At 43.7% G+C, this 19919-nt stretch overlaps 1 protein-coding gene across 1 annotated transcript in view; it reads right to left on the bottom strand.

Annotated features, from left to right (window-relative positions):
• The window catches only part of LOC102748709 (dynein axonemal heavy chain 3), a 46771-nt gene continuing 26852 nt past the window's right edge, over positions 1-19919 (bottom strand). Inside the window, exons 11-19 of the mRNA XM_081819883.1 lie at positions 16861-17086; positions 14012-14256; positions 12346-12462; positions 8629-8783; positions 7656-7823; positions 5944-6086; positions 2978-3182; positions 2167-2304; positions 1-769 (exon numbers count right to left, since the gene is read on the bottom strand). Coding sequence (XP_081676009.1) covers positions 416-769; positions 2167-2304; positions 2978-3182; positions 5944-6086; positions 7656-7823; positions 8629-8783; positions 12346-12462; positions 14012-14256; positions 16861-17086 — 1751 coding nt within the window. The 3' untranslated portion in view covers positions 1-415. The remainder of the gene's footprint in view (positions 770-2166; positions 2305-2977; positions 3183-5943; positions 6087-7655; positions 7824-8628; positions 8784-12345; positions 12463-14011; positions 14257-16860; positions 17087-19919) is intronic.

Raw genomic sequence — 19919 nt, 5'->3', positions numbered from 1 at the left:
GACTCTGATGTTAGTGCATAGACACAGAGTAGGAAAGAAGCAATTAAAAGTTCAGTGGCAGTTATAGCAAAACCGACAAGAGAAAACCAAAAAGGGGCTTAGCCAAATGGCTAAAGGTCTAGGTTGAAGAAAGAGTCCCACTGTCGGTGTTCAAATCCAGGCTCCACTATTTTAGTAGCTATCTGATTTGGGAGATCTTACTTACCTTCTCTGTATCACGGTTTCTGCAGCCATCAAATGAGGGTGATGATAATAACCTACTTTATAGGGCTGTTCTGAAATCCTGGCTCATAGCAAGCACTCTATTTATATAACTGCTGCCATCCTCATCATACCAGGTGCCTCTTACGAAAGGAAAGCTAGGCTGTGGTCGAGAACGAAATGCCTTTTATTTTCTGCATTGAGACAGATGCCATTAATTATCCAGCTGGCACAGAGAGGCTACCCCTCGGTTTATCCAGTGCTTCTGGGGCCTGTCTGTTGGTAGTTCAATGGAGAGGACATAGTTGGTGGAGTGGCCTGTGGTAGAGAGGATGCCTCTTCGGGCACTCGTTTTGTAGACTGGACACACATAAATGTTCTGATGCAGAAACATCGCACTTTCCCCAGGTTTCAGCCAAATAATGGGCAATGGGTCATAGAGAATTTTGGGGAAAGACTCCCCAATCTGCTTTGTTTTCCTGTCCCAGCGGGCACCTTCTAAGAAGAGGCCTTTTATGTAGGCCCCATCTTCTGGGCTACTCTCCATGACTGTTTCTTGTGGGGTAACCTGGAAGAGAGGAAGCTGTAAGTTCTTTTACCTGCCATTTCCCTAAATGGGGCAGTATGAAGAGATTAGAATATCTGCTGCAATGCCTGCCTTTCCCACATGCATTTCCCGGACACTGGGGCTTCTGTGATAATCCTCCTGCCCTCACACATGGACTGGGCCTGATTCCTAGTCAGCATGCTGACTAGGAATATATATGGTGGGCAGATAGAATGCACTAAAGTAGGAGTCAGGAGGCCACATTAACTATAGCTTAGCAACCTTGCACAGTCCTTTCCCTTTCTGGACCTGGATCTATAAAGTGAGGGGTTAGATTCAGACACACACTGGTGAAGCAGTTCTCTAGTGGGGAGAAATAAAGCCTTGATTTGTAGTTTTTGTTGATGTCTATGGTGCATATGGTCAGTTTCAGGCTATCAATTATGTAATAACCAGCCACAACTGGCTCTGGTGAGTTGATATAAGCCAGCTCCAGCACACCACTATTTAGGTTCAGAGGTGGCAAAGTCAAATTCCTTCAGGCGAGTGCAGAAAATGGTCCAAGTGTAGGAAAACAAGGAGTGGTGGGGATTATGGTGAACCAGAGATCACAAACTCCATTTAAAATCATTCAAATTGTAATCTTTTTGTTATTGTGAATATTTTTCTCGCCTTTACTTCTAAGTACTTATTGCTAGAATAGGAAAAGGCTATTGATTTTTGTATATTTAACCAGTATCCAGCCACCATATCAGTATTCTGATACCTATTACCTATCAGTATTCTGATAGGTGTGTTTTTAGAGTCTTCACGATTTCTAGGTATACAATCATTTCAACATCAAAAAAGATGGTTTTATCTTTTTTCTCCAATGTTTATCCAGTTATTTTGTTACTTTATTGCATTAATTTCAGCTTAACATTGTCTTCAAAGACCATCAAATTCATTTGTAAACTAAATCAAGACCTACGCAACCAGTCTGCAACCTCTCAACAAGATGATCTTACTCCTTTCTCTCCATATATGGACAGAGTGATATTTGATTACTGGACATTCCTTTGACTTCACTCCAAGCAAAGGACTACCCAAGACCAAATGAAGAGTCCTTCCAAAGGAAGAGTCCACCATGATGAATAAACAGTGGGGGAGGATGCTTCAATTTTTCTTGGTATAAGGGTGGCAGAGCTTTCCTCTGGGAAGATTCCTTATATATATATACAGAGACAAAGCCTTGGGAATCCTCTGATTCTGTCAGGAATAACTTTGGAGCTATTTTAATTTGTGCTAAATACTTAATTTGTACCATCTCAGAAGCATTTGGGCCTTAACACATCCAAATGTTTGGACTCACTAAGAAATAGGCAACATTGCTTTCCCTGGTTGGTCCCATGAGCTGGCCTAACCCAAAGCACCTCTACCTCAAACTCAAATCCGATGTGGTCAATGGGGATGGTGTATTTCCGGGCAAAATTCTGAGAGACACCCGTCAAAAAAGACTGTGTGAAGTAGAATCCAGAGATCCAAAAGACCACAGGGGGCCCATGGTCAATCCATTCCTGGAGAGCCACAGAAATAAAAATTCAAAATCAACAACACATCAAAGATAGTTCAAAGGCAGATAATGTAAATGAGTCCCATTAGGAAAAATCTCTTTTCTCATTTTTCTTAAAACAGGCAGCCCTCTAAGTTTAGCTTATATTTTCCCACTTTTGAAATGCAGGTACAAAGATATATATTTCTACTTTAAGAAAAGCATAGGTGCAAGCTGGTGTCAGGGGTACAACAGAGACTGGCAGGGACTGTAGCAGTGGAAACTATGTGCCTTGTCTAAACTGAGCAACAGCACTCATCTCATAATAGTTGCCATTCAGGAATGCAGGCCCATTGTTTCAGGTCTTCCTTTTTTTTTGCAGGACAAATATCTGGAGTTTTATGTATAATAATTCAATGTTGACATGCTTGCTCAAAAAATTTAAATTACCAGGCAGCCAAACCAAATATATCTATCAGTTGAATCTGGTCCATGAGCCACCAGTTCGTGACATGTATTCTAGTTCCTACTTTTGCCTCTATAGGCTATAATCTTTCCGAAGACTCTGAAAAGTCTCCCCCTGCCCTCTGACCTCAACTCTGGGAAGATTATCTCTAGTAGATGCTCAGTCCATTTCAGAATGTCCTCTACACCTGAATGAGCATGCCAGGTGCCCAGTTGCCCTGACTCCCAAGTACCTGGAAGAAGGCCAGGCGGGCCAGCAGGTCAGCCACATAGCCCCCAAGTGGCTTTAGTGATGGGTAGGACTTGGCCATCCACATGGCTGGTACTTTACCCACAATCATGCTACTGAAGACATCCTCCAGCTCTGAGGACATCAGGACCTGTCCTTTGATAGCTCGGCCAAGATTAATGAGGCTTCCGCGAACCACTTTGGTCAGCCTGCAAGAACAAAGGAGTTGACTCAGCCAGGCTCTCCAGTTTTATTCTATCCAAGTATACTAACTCCAGGTCTCCTTTCACTTTTCCCCTCTTTCAAAGGTCATACAAGTGATATACACTCATCATAGAAAAATTACGAAGATGAGAAGAAAATTAAATCACCCAGTATCTCATTACCTAAAGATAACTTTGATGTTTATCTTTCCAAATTTTTCTATATATAAACATAATTTTTTTTTGTATTTGTTTTTCTCTCTTAGCGTATAGGGAGCATCTTTCCAATTCAATAGAGACCTAAATCATCCTTTTTTTTTTTTTTTAAGATTTTATTTATTTATTTGATACAGAGAGAGAGACAGCTAGAGAGGGAACACAAGCAGGGGGAGCGGGAGAGGGAGGAGCAGGCTCCTGGCTGAGCAGGGAGCTTGATGCAGGGCTCGATCCCAGGACCCTGGGATCATGACCTGAGCCGAAGGCAGATGCTTAATGACTGAGCCACCCAGGCACCCCTAAATCATCCTTTTTAATGACTGCAATTTTTATTTAACAATTTCCCTATTGCTGTAACATGTTATTTCTAGGTTTGTTGTCACTGTAAACAACATTGCTAGGAACATCCATCCATATCAATCTTCGTGGAAACTTTTAATGATTTTCCTAGTAATGGTAGAATTTCTGGGTCAAAAGGTAATAAAATTGGGGCGCTTGGGTGGCACAGTAGGTTAAGTGTCTGACTCTTGGTTTTGGCTCAGGTCATGATCTCGGGGTCGTGAGATTAAGCCCCATGTTGGGCTTTGCACTGGGCGTGGAATCTGCTTAAGTTTCTCTCTTCCTCTGTCCCTCCACCACACGCGTGTGCTCTCTCCCTCTATCTCTCTCTCTGAAATAAATAAATAAATCTTTTTAAAAAAAGGTAATACAATTTGAAGGGATTTGATCCATATTGTCAAAGTTGTTATTTTTATAGATTATGAGGTCCATGCCTGAGAAAAGGCAGCTGAAGGGCATCCTGGGAGATGCCAAGTTTGCCTGTCTCTCTCTCTGGCCTCTATGTTATGAGACCTAGCCAAGCCCAGAGGGAATTCACCTGAGAGTGCCAAAGAACATGCCACCAGAGAGAACTCGTCATCTCCAAAGACTTTTGGAATCCCAGCCAAAGGGATACGAGAATGATCAAATACAAGAAAGAGATTCCTGGATGTGTAATCGCTAAATATTCCTATTAAGAGGAATTTAAGGGTCAGACATTTGATGCATGTGCTTTGCTGAGGAGTCAAGGGGCAAAGTGACCATCTGAGGGATTATACTGCAGATCTGTAGCTATTCCACCTAAAGACCTACTTGCCAGAGCTTTTTCTATTTTTGCAACTATGAGCTCTGCTAGTTTCAAGGTTTTAGCTCCCAGGGAAGGAACATTTGCCTCAGAAGACACAATAATGGCTCCCCTGAATTGGAAGCTGAACTTCACCTAATCATTTCAGGCTTCTCATAGCACTTGGTGAACAGGTCAAAAAAAGTACTGGCGGGGGGGTGGGGAATGTAGGAGTATTACTCAATGTGATTAATCCTGACCATCTTTGGAAAATAAGATTGCTGTTACCCTGTTCTCTTCTGTTACAATGACCAGTGGTAAAGGCTAGTGAAGGCCCATGCAACCACCAAGGAGGAGTTCCAGTGACCTTAGAAGAGGGAAGCCATTAGGCTTAATATCTGGATAAATGACAATTATCTCCCACCACACCAAGGTATCTGACTCACAGGAGTGCTGCTGCGGCCTTAGCTCACACCCCATACTTTGCTTGGTTCCCCCATATGGCCTGTTGACTCCTAAGACTGGGAAGGCAAGGAATTTTTAGATGACATTCTTCCAATTCTCTAGTCCTTCAGAGTCAGGGCTGTCCCTAAAACTGAGCGATGACCAATGAGGCAAAATGGAGATAGTAACAGATGAAGAACTGGGAGCAGTAAGAACCTTGGACTTGAAGGCAGAAGTGATGAGTTTTCTCATTTGGCACAGATGGTCTTTGAGAATCCTTTCAGTCTTATTTAGAAGTCAAGTCAAGATGATCTATTGGGTGCTATGCTATATATAGTAATTGGAGAAGTGAGTAGGGCCAGACACCCTTAGCCCCATGGCCAGCCCATAACACCCCTTCCCTACCTCTGTGGTTGGGGTAATGGGATAAACTTCTCTTCTCTCCACCACTTTCTCTGTTCATATTGATTTCACCTATTGGCTAAGTGCACGGGCTCTGGGATCAGACAGCCTGGGTTCAAACTCAGTCTCTCACTGAATGGCTATGGGACCTGTGCAAATTACTTCACTCTTCTGGGTCTGTTTTCTCATCTGTAAAATGGTGGCAGAGGGATTACTAATTGTGCATATTTCAAAAGACTACTTTACGGCTGAACGCAAACACAAGCATGGTGCTTGGAGCCATACGTGGCACTAAGGGCTTAAGAAAAGTGGTTCTAACAGTTACTTTTACTATTAGCCTGCTCGGTATTGGTTTTAACCTGACTTTCCAGGTGTCATGTGCATGAATGGGAGAGAATGAATAGAAAAAATGATTTTACAGTAGGTGAACACACGCTGGGATGGCCCTTTTGACAGCCCTCCCTATAAGTGGGGCAAGCCACTTCCGTTGCACAGCAGCCCTTATCAAGCATACACATCTGTTACTGCCCATGAGATCATACCCCTACACTCCAACTCCCAGGATCCAAGTTCCCAGGATCCAAGTAAGACCATCTGGCCCACCTGTTGAATCTGATGAGCTCCTGTCTTAGGACAGTGTTCATGGATTCCTCATAGACCACAGGGTACAACTTCACAACCACTTCCAGGTCGAAGTCATTGGGAAGCTTGGCAAGTATGTCCTGGGCCAGCTCTTCAATCACTTCCTTAAAGGGCAGACAGTAGAGAGGTGAATGAGAAACAAGGCCTGTGCATTGTGGTTTTGTCTGGGTAAACCTGAACCAGTTCACATTGAGTCTGTATGACCTTCCTGGGACATCTCCCACAGAAGCCAATTCTGCCCCGGGGAAAAGGAGGGCCCTCACCTCTCTACTGGTCTTTGGGAAGGCATTGCCTCTTGGCCCAGAAAGTAACAAAGCAGAGCAACGAGAGCCTGAGGGCTGGGCAGGGAATTCTTGTTCAGCCAGGTAGCCTCAGAGCAGCACTGAACCCTGCTAAACTTCTGTCTTTTAAGGTCAGCCCTAGGAGAGCATCTCCCACAGCTCCCTCAGCCAGCGTCTCAGAACCAGCCCACGGTACAGATGAGACTCTTGCTCAGTGCCAGCGACAGGACAGGCCACCTGGGAAGGTAGTAGGCCATTCCTCAGTGTTGAGCAAGAATAGTCTAGGGCAATGGAGTTGGCCAAGTGGAGAGGGGACAGGCCTAGAGGAACAAGGAGTAGGACCCGGCTGTGGGAGAAACAGAGAGCTCGGCCATCCTGTGGATCCAAGAGGCTTGGAACATGCACTTCCTTCCCTCTTCTCTCTTCTGTGAGGGGGAATTTCCATCCCTAAACTGAGACCACGCAGGCTACTTTATCTTCATACCTATTGTCACTTATGGCGCTATGAGCCAAATCAAGAGAAATCCACAGCTGAGGGCGTGAACATGGGTTAGCTCGGAAAGTAGGGAAGGGAAGGACGGGGAAAGAAGAGGACGTGGTGGCGTCAGGAGATGGTGGTCCTGGATCTGGCTCTGCCTGAGCTGATGAACGCTTTGAAGCAGGTCTCTACCTCTCATGCTCATTTCACCCTCATCTGTAGATTGAGGATGGTGGACGGGGTCTGCGCTTCATAAAGTGTGCACTAACCACGAAAGGCACCCAAAATGATTGATTCTAGGTGTTTCCAGGACATGGAGCAAATCATGTTGAATCACAAGGTGAGAAAGTCACTCTCTTTCCAAGTTTCAGCCACCTTTCACTTTTCATTCTTCTCAAGGACAAAGTCTTGGATCAGTGCTAATTAGACGCTCTGTAACACTGGCTGATCTTCCTCTTTCCACAAGGAGCCAGCAGGGCCTCAGCGACATCATCTGCGAGGAACCTAATAACTATTTAGCTTTCATTTTCTTTTTTGTGGCTGTCATGACTTTATGGAAATGACATTGGGTTTCCACTTATGGTACTGATGAGCAGCTTTTAAAAGAAATGTTTTTAAGCAAAAGAGATTTAGTTTTAAATATTATGTAAATGGAGTGCAGATGATATATGGGTATAGCAACGAATCATGAGGAGTATCCAGGAGCAGCTGACAATCTGGAAACACTGGTGCTCTTCCAGCTCTGTATCTAAGGACTCTCAGCAGGAAGACCCGGGCACCCATACTCTCCCCTCAGGGGTCTGCTAGACCTCCACTCTTCTGCTTTCCTGGTCATCAGCCACAATCCTGCGTGACCACCAGGTGGAAAACTGCCTGGGAAACAGAACTATGTCTCCTGCCCCACACCTGGTTACCTGGGGGGATTTGCCACTCCCTCCTGCCTGCCTAGGGAGGGTCAGCAGCACCCCTTGAAACAGCTGGTTGGTTTCCTGGTTGTCCTTGGTGATGTCAGCATTCTCATGGAGGCCAAAGACTTCTGGGTGGGCTGTGATGGGTAGGTTCCTGAGATAGTCGATATAGGACTGGAAAGAAACCTTCAATTGACACAAACCCAGGTACCCTCAGGTCCCAGAGATCACTCAGGGCTTGGCCGGACCTAACCCAAGCAAGAATCACACTGGGTTGGTACCACGGGCCACGCCTGCCCACCACCCCACACACCAACCCCCCCCCCCCAACACACACACACAGTGAACACATCCCAAGCTCTTCCTCATAGTTTTCTGGGGAGTGAGTATGAAGGCAGAGGTCTGAGTATTTCCCTTCCCACCCCTAGCTTCTCTTTGTTTCCCCCCTGCCCCCCAGTAGTTCTGGCTCTGCATTGAGACAGAACTGGATTTGGATCCTAGCTCTATTGCAAACTAATTGTGTCACCTTGACACCCAGTTTCCTTATTTGTAAATGGGAAGATAAGTCAGGTTACAGAGGACTAGGCCTTGGCATATAACAGGTGCTCAAAAAAAGAAAGCCCTTTTCAATCTCTCGCAGATTTCCTGTTTTCTTTTTCCTGTCTCCTTCTTCCATCCAGTTTTTCTGTCCTTCCCCTTTGAACCTTTGTTTTCAAGTACCAATTTCCAGCCTGTTTACTACTAAGGCCTCATCTTAGCCATCTGTCCCCTTAACCCCCCAAGATGGACCCCACATTTTGAAAAGGCCTTATCTATCAAATGCTCAGTTTTCATTAAACAGTAATAATGTCTCTCTTAGAGGCTTTTTGGAATACTGGAAATAGTTTATGGGCCTAAGTCAGGAAGCCCAAGGCTACCTCTGGGCCCTCCTTACCTACCCTGCAGCCCCTAGCCACATGGGGATTGCCGAGCCCCTCACCTGGTAGGAGCCATGAGGAGGGATGTAGTAAATGTCTCCAGGAGCGAGACAGTAATGATCCTCCTCAATTTCCTTGCAGTAGAACGTGGACAGAAGGGACAGCAGGAGACGCCTGTCTTTGTCATCAGTCACTCTGCCTCCATAATTACATTCCCCTGGGGACAACCAACAGGAAGAAGTTGAGCCCAAGGAAGGTCATAATGAACTTGGTCATTAACCTAAAACAGGATTCTCCAGCCAAGGAGCTCTGCTGAGACACAGGGTTGCTGAAACCAATGCTCACCTTAGGATGACACCAGGCCTTTTTGGTATTATGTTTGCTACAAAAATAGTACCTATTCACCTCATTAGAAATTAGGAAGCAGAAATAAACTGAAAGAAATACACTACAATCACCACTAATTCCGCCAGAGTTAACCATGAACATTTAGGCTTCTTCTTCAGCTATGCGGGTGTGTGTATACATACGTGAAAGGCATTACAGAAAGATGGTTCAGGACAAGCACTCTGGCATGAGACAGTCCTGGGTTCCAATTCCAGCAGTTCCTTATCCATCAAGAAGTAGAGATAATTGCAGTAACCATTTTACAAGGTCGCGGTTAATAAAGCTTATAAAACATTTAGTATAGTGCTTGGCACACAGAAAGCATTCAATTTATTATAGCTATTACAAATATATATATTTATTTATTTTAGAAAATTGAGATTATCCCATACATCCTGCTTTGGGATACTCCACCCCCTTCATTAATATCATTCTCTGAGACTCAGGTTTCTACACTCAGATTTCTACAAAAAGAATTAGGTAATTCTTTGGAAGCCACATCAAATCATTCTCACTAACCCCATGACCCATTTTCTAGCTGGTCCAGATTCCACAGTATGTGGGTGCTACCTGGTATTTCATAGTTATGGACAACGCACTAGTCTGCAGGGAGGAAACACATCTGTGTGTATAGTGTGTGTGAAAGATGGGCTCATTTCCAATCCCAACCATTCCAGGAAGACACAGGTCTACAGACAAGAAATAGGAAGTATGGCCCAAGTTTGGGGTGAGAGGCCTCAGCTTCTCTTGGTTTTGGAGGGGTCTAAATGCCTAGGAGGAGGATCTGGGTGGTTCATTAAGGGAGAAGTCAGGGTCTAAGGGGAAGCTCATACTTCTTGAGTAATTTGAGCCCTGGCAGAAGATGTCCAGACCATCTAGATTTCTGAGGCTCTCTCTGTGGACTTTTCCAGGCCTTTAGTAAAGCTCAGTTTGAACGTCACAGCCTGTCCCGGCTATAAACAAGTTTTTGATAGCACTATATTAAATATAATAATTAAAATATAACATTAAAGAGACAGTGGTTTTCCCTCACCGAAGTCAGTATGGCAGAGCTACAGGGCACCCAAGAGGGAACGCAAGTGAGGGTAAATCTCAGGCACAGAGTCATGGAGCACTTCCTTATCAGCAAATTTTCCTTCAGGGGATCTCCTTGCAGGCTTTGGGTTTTACGTCTGTTTAGGAAGGTACATTTCTTTATAGCTACTTATATGTCTATTCTGGTAGCAAGAGCAGAAGTTCCTACAGGCATCAGGATGTGCTTTTGTCTCTTCTAAGGTCTCTACTCTCCCTGCTAAAGGGCTGGAGGTATCGGATTAAGAATGTATTGACTTTGGGCCATCTAATTTGATAACCACTGTCCAAAAAATGAGACCTGTCTCTCTGATTAGTGTCAGTACAGAGTTCTAATGATCATCCATATCTGTTTTTTTTTTTTCTTTCTTTCCTGCCACGCATATAGGCATGTTGCACTTCTCTGGGTCCCTTGCAGGGGCAGGGTGTGGGAGACGAGTTCGTGTGCAGTTAATTCCTGGCACGAGCTCTTCAGTGTTCTCCCTGTGGCGGTATGACACACATGTATGTCCTGAGATGTGGCATCGAGAGTCACTGGAGCTTTTGCCAGCCGTGCCCCTGATAAATAATGACAATGAGCACAGACCTTGCCAATTCACAATGGACATGTAGAGAGGGCGAGAAATGGACCTTTGAAGTCTTACACCCTTGAGATGCGCGGATTGTTGATTATCTCAGCCTAACTAGTCCATCCTGACGGGAATAGGTGGGAAGTGAGTATCCTCATGCTGGCTGACACGGTTGGGGCAGGTCGCTTTATGATCTGCTGACAGTCCAATACCTAAGACCATACCCCAGGGCAAGGATGCATTCATTCTGCATTCTGAAGAAGAGCACTGGCATGTGCCTCTGAATGGCCTGAAATGATAGGAATAGGACTCACTTCTTTAGAGAAGTTCTAATAGCCACCGACCTTACGTTGTGTGTGTCACTTGGGGTTTTGTTGCAGGGGACAGTGTGCTGAGTTAAGGTCTGCGTGACCTCTTACAACTGAACTTAATTACTCTAAAGCAAGATTTCTCAATCTTCGCGCTACTGACATGTTGCACTGGATAGTTCTGTGTGGTGGGGGCTGTTCTATGCATTGTAGGACAATGATGCGTGTTTAGCAGCATCCCTGGGTTCTACCCAGTAGCACCTCTATTTAGTGGCGACAGCCAAAAATGTCTCCAGACATTGCCAAATGTCCCCTGGGGGGCTAAACTGCCCTTGGTTGAGAACCACTGCCCAGAGGCCTCAGTCTCACCAGCTATAAAATGGGGTAACTAACGTGAAGCTCATAAGGTTGCTATGGAGACTGGATGTGATGACTGTGTATATAGAGTGCCTGCCGCATGATCGGGGAACATATCCAGACAAACTCCTTAACATATGGAGCTAAGGAAGAAACTTGTGTGTAATCTTGAAAACGCCCAGGGTTTTCCTACTAAGATGCATTTTGACCTTTGGCCATGGTATTCCACTCACTTAGCCCGTCTATAGTTTATCTCCTATCTCTGGGGTTACATGATGTGTTCCTTGAGGGAAGCAACCAAGTTTTACACATTTACATTCTTCCATATTATGTACTAGTATATATTGGGTGACTAATAAAAGGTCACTGATAGACTGCTTTAATACAAAATAGTAAGTGCTGTTTTCACCTCAGGGCACCTCTGTTGGGATTGCTCTCCTTCTTCCTTCCCACGGCCTACCCTACTTTCTTCTTCCACTTACAAACTCCTATTCATCCCTCAGAACTCATCCTTTATGCCTTCAGGAAGTTCTCCATGATCATCCCCTACCCCATCCCTGAGATTTAATCATTGTGCTACCTTTCTACTTCATAAATATTTCTCTTGTTGAACTTACCACTGTATTGTCTTTTATTTCTTTTTAAAAGCATTTTTTAAAAAAGATTTTATCTATTTACTTGAGAGAGAGAGACAGAGAGAGTCCAAGTGCGGGGAGGGGCAGAGGGAGAGGGAGAAGCTGACTCCCTGCTAAGCAGAGAGCCCAATACGGGGCTCGATTCTAGGACCGCAAGATCATGACTGAGCCGAAGGCAGATGCCCAACCAACTGAACCACCCAGGTACCCTGTCATTTATTTATATATATATGTATATATTTTCTTTTGTAGACTGTGAGCCACTTGAAGGTAGGAATTGTATCTTAGTTTTTTACAATATCTGGCATGGTGACCAGCATTAGTAAGAGCTCAATGTTAGTTGAAAGAATGAATGAGTGAGTAAGTAAATGAATAGAGATGGGATCAGAAGAGTAGAAGGGTGGAGTATAATACTGGAGATTTATAACTGCAAAGCTTCCTCCCATAAATACCTGTTAGGTAAATTAGAGCATCAAATGGCACCTCCTTGCAGTCATTCAGAAACATCTGGATCTGCCGCATACTAATCCTCAGGTCAGATTCATTGAATTCATAAGGAATATTCCAACCTGCACAAAGCATGGAAGAGGCTTCAGTGCCAAGAGCTCATAATTTCCACTCAGACATTGAGCTGTAGAGTTAAGCATCATTATGGATCAGGAGCCTCTTTCAGCCCCATGAATATCAAGCACCAGGCCAACTATTAGCCTTGACATTTACTGCCAACGTGGGAGCCATTCTGCCTGAGAAAACATCCATTCTAAAATCAATTTCCTTATGGATCTCCCCATTTGTTAAGGTGGATGTTAATATCGTGGGATTTGTGGAATGAGAATTATTCACCCTGGCTGGTATACTGTGGTAATGCACGGAGTTCCAAAAATAACACTAAAGCATAGCTAGAGAGCAGTATCTATGATTAGGCAACAGAATTAAGTCAGCTTTGAGAATTCCCCTCATTGTGCTCATGGGAAAATGGGATAGCCAACCTTGAAGAAACTATTGCTTGCATTTTCAAGGGTATAGTGATAAACGCCCAGTGGGTCTGGGAAAGGGGCACAAATGCATGAACTAACTGGGCGTGGTGGGAGACAGCAGGGTATGGTCGGATCTGTGTTCAACAAAGACATTTAATTTCCTCCCGAACATTTATGTGCAAATAAAAAATATAACAAAATAATGAAATCCGTGGTCTGGCACACAAAACACAACTGGCCAGTTGGTTGCAAGCCAAACTATTACGTAGATTTTTGGAAATCTGGTGTGGGTGGAAGAACAGTGGTGCGAGAATGTGGTGTATGAAACTCAGATGCAGGGGGATGTCCCCCCGCCCCAGCTGTTTCATCCCTACACCCCTCAGTGGAAGGGTCAGGTGGTCTGTGGAGCTATGGTATGATGGTAGAAGGAAAGAGGTTGCTCAGAGAGAATCACCAAGAGGACAGTTTGCCTCCTTATCTAACCCAAAAGAACAGCTGAAAATACATTGAGGTGGGTCATTTCAAGGCTATTGAACAAAATCAGAGGCAGCCCAACCTTAAAACCAAGTGGATGTAGAATCTGTATTTAGCAATTTGATGTTCTGCTCTAACAAGAGTATTAAGTTAATATAAAGTATTAAATTAAGTTAGGCCATGGATAGGTTACATTAATAATGAAATTTATTTTTATTTTTTCAGGAAGAAGCACAAATGTCCAGGTTGTATTTCTTTCATTCTTATGCACATTTGTAGAGAACTACTTACAATGTCATAAATTAGCTGGTGACAACTCCCTGGGGGAGTAGTACCCATCAAAGGGAAGGGCCTACAATCTTCTCATCAACGTATTACTTCAGTAATTAGGAGACCTCTGATTTTGGAGCATCAGCTCTTTCCCTGACATTGATAGTGACCTGGTTATAGGGGCTGCCAGATTTATTAAGTAAAAGTACAGGACAGTCAGTGAAATTTAAATTTCAGATAAACAAATCATGCTTAGTCTAAGTCTGTCCCAAATACTACACAGCATATACTTACACAGCATTTTACTGGCAACCCTTTCTGAGTACAAACTCAAACACATACCTGTATCTGTGTGTGATCTGGGCCCCAGCAGCCCAGGGGCACTATCACCTCTTACCTAGGGGTCCGAAGTTTCTCCTCTCTTGAACAATGGCATGGAAGAAACAAAGGCCAAATAACAGCTTTTGCCACATGACTGCCTTTGTGCAGCTTTGGAAGAATAGGGGGTCCGAGATGGGGTCATTGAGGTAGGAGCGCAAAAGGTTGGCCCGGAGCCCTTTGGGGGGCTCATTGGTCATTTTGATCCCATTTTGGAGGATGCTAACTGGAAATTTCTCTGATGGATAGCTGGTTAACCAGAGTCTGGAAGAACAACAGACCTAAACTAGTTAGAGCAATGCAATAAGTTATACAGAAAAACAATAACAAAAAATCATAGCCACCGTGTATTAAGCACTACTAGATGCCAAACCCCATGAGAACATGTGTCCTTCCTTCACTTGAATCCAGGGTGGCTGTGTGAAGGGATTAGCTATCCCCTTGTACCAGTGAGGAAATGGAGGCATGCAGAGGTCACGTGGGTTTTTCAAGGACAAAATACTTAGAAGCAACTGACAAAGGCCCTCTCTTAAACGCCACACCACATTCCACCCACCGCTAGACTACCTGAGCATCTGTGATGGTCAGATACTATCCCTGGCACCCCAGGAGTCCAGGAAGGGAGAGAAGAGGCCATCAACATGCAGCTTGAGGCCTGACTTCAGGCTGCAGTTAGGTGGTGTTTAGCTCATACCTTGCAAACCAACACCATGTTATAGCATAGTTTTGAAGTAGTTGCCAACTTTTAAAAATCTAAAAATCTTTTTTTTTTTTTTTAACTCTAGATTCCCACCTTCCCTTGAAAATAATCAGAAAATCCGATCACAAGGGGCCTGCCTTCCTGTATGGCAACAGTCACTTGGTATTAGGCAGTCACTGCTCTTCTCTAAAGGGCACGGGCTTCTAGTTCACCACCGTCGCCACATCTCTCCATTGACGTCGGACAGCAAGGCTGACTGCCCATGATGATTGCTAGCGTAGTGTGGGAACTGCTAGATCCCTTGTGCCTGTCCTCTTCACTCATGTATGTTATATTCCTGGGTCCTGGAGGCACCTGAGGTAACGACTTTTGGGTTAGGACCATAGTCTAGAGGACCTTAATGTCGGCATGAATAATTTTTTGTTCATTGAGTGTGTCACTGACGGTATTTAGTCAACTCACCATCCCGAACTAGATAGAATTCCTGAAACTGATGGATCCCCCTTAAAATCTTCCATGAATTTTATATGAGTCTTTCATGAATACAATAAACTATGGCCTAATCTGGCTTTGTAAATAAACACCAAACACTTTCCTGTTTTCGGGCAGACATGACTAAAATGAAAATAACTAGCAAGCTTTGTGGCCTAGGACAGGAGTTGGCAAGCTTTTCCTATAAAAGATCAAAGAGTAAATACTGTAGGCTCCGCAAGCCATATGGTCTCGGTCATAGTGGTTTGTAATGTGAAAGCAGTCATAGACAGTGTATGAATAAGCATGGCTGTATTTCAATAAAACTTTATTTGTGGACACTGAAATTTGAATTTCATGTGTCATGAAATATTATTCTTGTTTTGTTTTTTTTTCCAACCATCTAAAAATGTATAAAATTCTTCTTAGCTTACAAGCTAAGCAAAACAGGTAGCAGGCTGTATTTGGTCTGCAGGCCATTGTTTGCTGACCCTTGGCCTGGAATAAGAGAACATTTGAGTTGAAAAGGGCTTTGAAGTCTGTCTGGTTTATCTCATCCTTCTGTATATGCAAAAACCAAGGCCCAGTGTTGTTGGGCTTAAAGTTCACAAAAAACAAGTAGATGTTTCTAATATTGATTACAATTCTGCAGAGCCCAAGAAATATAGGATAGAGCAGCATGGACAATGGTGTCTACACTCCAGGTAAGGTTTTTTTCTTTTTTCTTTTAAATTTTTATTGTTATGTTAATCACCATACATTACATCATTAGTTTTTGATATAATGTTCCATGATTCATTGTTTGTGCATAACACCCAGTGCTCCATGCAGAACGTGCCCTCTTTAATACCCATCACCAGGCTTACCCATCTTCCCACCCCCCTCCCCTCTAGAACCCTCAGTTTGTTTTTCAGAGTCCATTGTCTCTCATGGTTCGTCTCCCCCTCCGATTTCCCCCCCTTCATTCTTCCCCTCCTGCTATCTTCTTCTTCTCTATTTTTTTAGGTAAGGTTTTTTTTCAACACAATTTTAGAAGATTTTTATTTATTTATTGAGAGAGATAATGATAGAGAGAGAGCATGAGAGAAGGGAAAGTCAGAGTGAGAAGCAGACGCCCCGCTGAGCAGGGAGCCCGATGAGGGACTCGATCCCAGGATTCCAGGATCATGACCTGAGCTGAAGGCAGTTGCTTAAACAACTGAGCAACCCAGGTGCCCTCAACGCAATTTTAAAAAATCAGATTTGCTGACATTGAATCTACCTTCCCAGACACATCTCATAGTACATCCCACAACAATGTCTCACAGCACATACCCCACAGTCATAGAATAATGGCTCAGTGTTTCCTTCATACACACTTTTGCTTTTACAGATGCTGTCCCTTCTGCCTGAAATGTCTTTCCTGGCAAACTCCTATTCATCTTTCAAAACCCCACGCAACTATCAGGCCTCCAGGCATTCCCCAACTTTCCCTTCCCTTTTCTGTGTTCCATGGTTCTTGTGTAAACAAGTACGGTAGATATTGCATGGTGTCAACATCACTTATCTGTGGTCTGTCATCTGTTAGCCTGAGAGCTTCTTAAAAGCAAAACTATGTTTGTTCACCTTTGCATTCCCAGCCACCAGCATGACGTCTGGAGCTCAAGGTTGGGGCCCAGAAACAGGCTGTTGGGGGGGTGGGCAGGGCGGCACCTCACCTGAATCTTATGTTAGTGCTTTCAGGAACAATCACCTCCTCGCAGATCTTCTCCAGCATGGGCATCCAGCTCGTGGCCAGGTGGCAGTTCTGTAACACCACCCAGGTCCCATCTATAATGGCAGTGTTGATCATTTTGGCAGCAATGGAGCCTTGGCCTTGGCCAAGGGAGATGGTCTGTGTTCTGGCACCTCCCATGCCAAGATCGTCGGCAAACTTCAGCAGGCCTGCAACCAGGAAGAAAAGGGGGCTTTTGAAAAAGGACAGGCCAACTAAGACCATATTAACAATAACAATGCAGAAGGAAGGGTTACAACAAAATCACTGGCTCCTGTCAACTACAAAAAAAAGCATCTCTATGCGGAAGCTTCAGATTTCTGGTAAGAGGGTAAAAGAAGCTACTGTTGATTCCTCTTTTGTTCTGAATACATAGACATTCTTGATTAAAAAAAATTACACATACCGGAAAAAAATTCAGAGTCTGAACGAAAGAGAAATTCCCAGGTGCCAAAAATGAAGAGGGAACTCAAAACTAGAGAGGTGAGCACACAACCAAAGAACTAGAAACTGGGTTGTTACAAATGTATTTTACTAGAAAAATAGGCATGTGTATAGTGAAATTTCAAGTAAGTCTCTTTCACTTCTCTCTTCATCAGAGGCAGCCAAAGTTACTAGCTCTTTGTGAATCCTTCCAGAGATATTTTATGCATTGAAATGAATGCATATATACTATTATACTTATGTGAATTGTAGAAAACTACATTTGCTTCTCTCATTTAGATCTTTCCACATCAATACAAGCATACCTCAGAGATACTGTGGGTTTGGTTCCAAACCACCGCAATAAAGTGAGTATTGCAATAAAGTGAGTATTGCAATAAAGTGAACAAATGATTTTTTTTGGCTTCCCAGTACATATAAAAGTTATGTTTATACTATTCTGTCATCCATTAAGGGTGCAATAGCATTATGTCTAAAAAACAATGCATTTACCTTAACTTTACAATATTTTATTGCTAAAAAATGCTAACCATCATGTGAGCTTTCAGTAAGTTGCAATCACTGATCATAGATCACCATGACAAACATAGTAAGAATGAAAAAGTTTGAAATATGGCCAAGAATTACCCAAATGTGACCCAGAGACATGAAGTGAGCAAATGTTGTTTGAAAAGTTGCACCAATACTCTTTCTACCACCTTGGAGCCTGTGGAGCCTGCTGGGAACAGGACTCCTTTTTTTTTGTTAAGATTTTATTTATTTATCAGAGAGAGAGAGACAGGCAGGCAGAAGGAGAAGCAAGCTCTTTGCTCAGCAAGGAGCCCGATGTGGGACTCGATCCCAGGAGCCTGGGATCATGACCTGAGCCAAAGGCAGACGCTTAACCGACTGAGCCACCCAGGCATCCCTGGGAACAGGACTCCTAAATTGACAAATACATCTGGAAGGCTGTGGTCCAAGGCTATTTTTCTTTGAAACCAGAAGGAGCAGACAGCTCTTCTTAAAATTGGAGGTGTTTATGCTCAACATGAAACTGAATTCTGTCTAGGCAAGAGATGTGCTTACGTGTACGAAGCAAAGAACAACACAGTGACTCCTGGTGGCAAACCGAACAAAAATAGAGTAATGTGAGGAAAATTAACTTGTGCTCATGGAAACAGTGGCATGGCTTGTGCCAAATTCTGAAGCAACTTTCCTGCCAAGGCCATTGGCCACTGAACCATGTGATGCTATACCCCTCAAGGATTTAAACTGACTGAAAAGTAAATAAAGGTGTAGATTTGTTCTCTTTATTTTTTTTTTTAAAGATTTTATTTATTTATTTGTCAGAGAGACAGTGAGTGAGAAAGAGAGAGAACAAGCGGGGAGCGGTGGGGGGGAGAGGCAGAGGCAGAGGGAGAAGCAGACTCCCCGCTGAGCAAGGATCCCGATGTGGGACTCAATCCCAGGACCCTGGGATCATGACCTGAGTTGAAGGCAGATACTTAACCGATTGAGCCACCCAGGTGCCCCAATTTGTTCTCTTTAAAAAAAAGAGGGGCGCTTGGGTGGCTCAGTCAGTTAAGCATCTGCCTTCAGCTCAAGTCATCGTCCTGTAGTCCTGGGATCAAAGCCCACATCAGGTTCCCTGCTCAGCGGGGTCTGCTTCTCCCTCTGCCTCTGTCCCCCTTCCACTCGTGCTCTCTCTCTCAAGTAAACAAATAAAATCTTAAAAAAGAGAAAGAAAGAAAGAGGGAGAAAGGAAGAAAGAAAGAAAGAGAAAGAGGAAGGAAGGAAGGAAGAAAAAAAGAAGGCACAAATAGACTTGCTTGATGCAGGTTGCCACAAACCTTCAATTTGTAAAACAAACAAACAAAACAAAAACAACAAAAAAACCACTGCATCTGCAAAGTGCAATAAAGTGGAGTGCAATAAAAAAAGGTATGCCTGTATGGACAGCAAAGTCTTATTCTTTTTCATGATTACTCAGTATTTCACCATTGGAATATACCATATTTTATTTAACCAGTCTAGATATTGGGAGTTTGTGGAGACATGACTTTTGCACTCATAAGAGACAGGGAGGCTGGAACTGAGACTTTTGCATACAGTTAGGATCCTCAAAGGGCTACATCTTCATGTGAAGGTGGCCAGAAACTGGCTACTGGTCAAGAAGCAATGTGGAAGCTCGTCACCTGGGTAGAAAAAGTAAACAACTCTCCACTGAGAAAACAACACACGAAGCCTTTGCCACGTGCGGATGAATGGTGTGAGTTTATGGTACCCTTTGGGTGGGATTCCCAAATTGAGAAATTTCCCATAAAATTGATCCAGAATGGCAAAAGCCCTGGGGCATCAGGGTTTGCATATGCAAAGTTGTTCTGTTGGGGCACTTCTAAAACCCAAGGTATTATGAGACTCCCATGAAATAACACAAGCTTGCTGATTGTGAACTCACAATAACAAATTACAAACTACATGAGGAAATATATGACTATAAGGGATAGTCAGCACATAGAGCATTCAGAAGAATTAATACCGTCAAAGATTACGTACAGTTTCTGTTATGGACTGAATTGT

This window comes from Leptonychotes weddellii, chromosome 5, assembly GCF_054177405.1.
Source record: "Leptonychotes weddellii isolate Sample4059 chromosome 5, ASM5417740v2, whole genome shotgun sequence".
NCBI lineage: Eukaryota > Metazoa > Chordata > Mammalia > Carnivora > Phocidae > Leptonychotes > Leptonychotes weddellii.
Note: the sequence above shows the minus strand (reverse complement) of the source record. Positions and strands in the feature narration are given on the sequence as shown.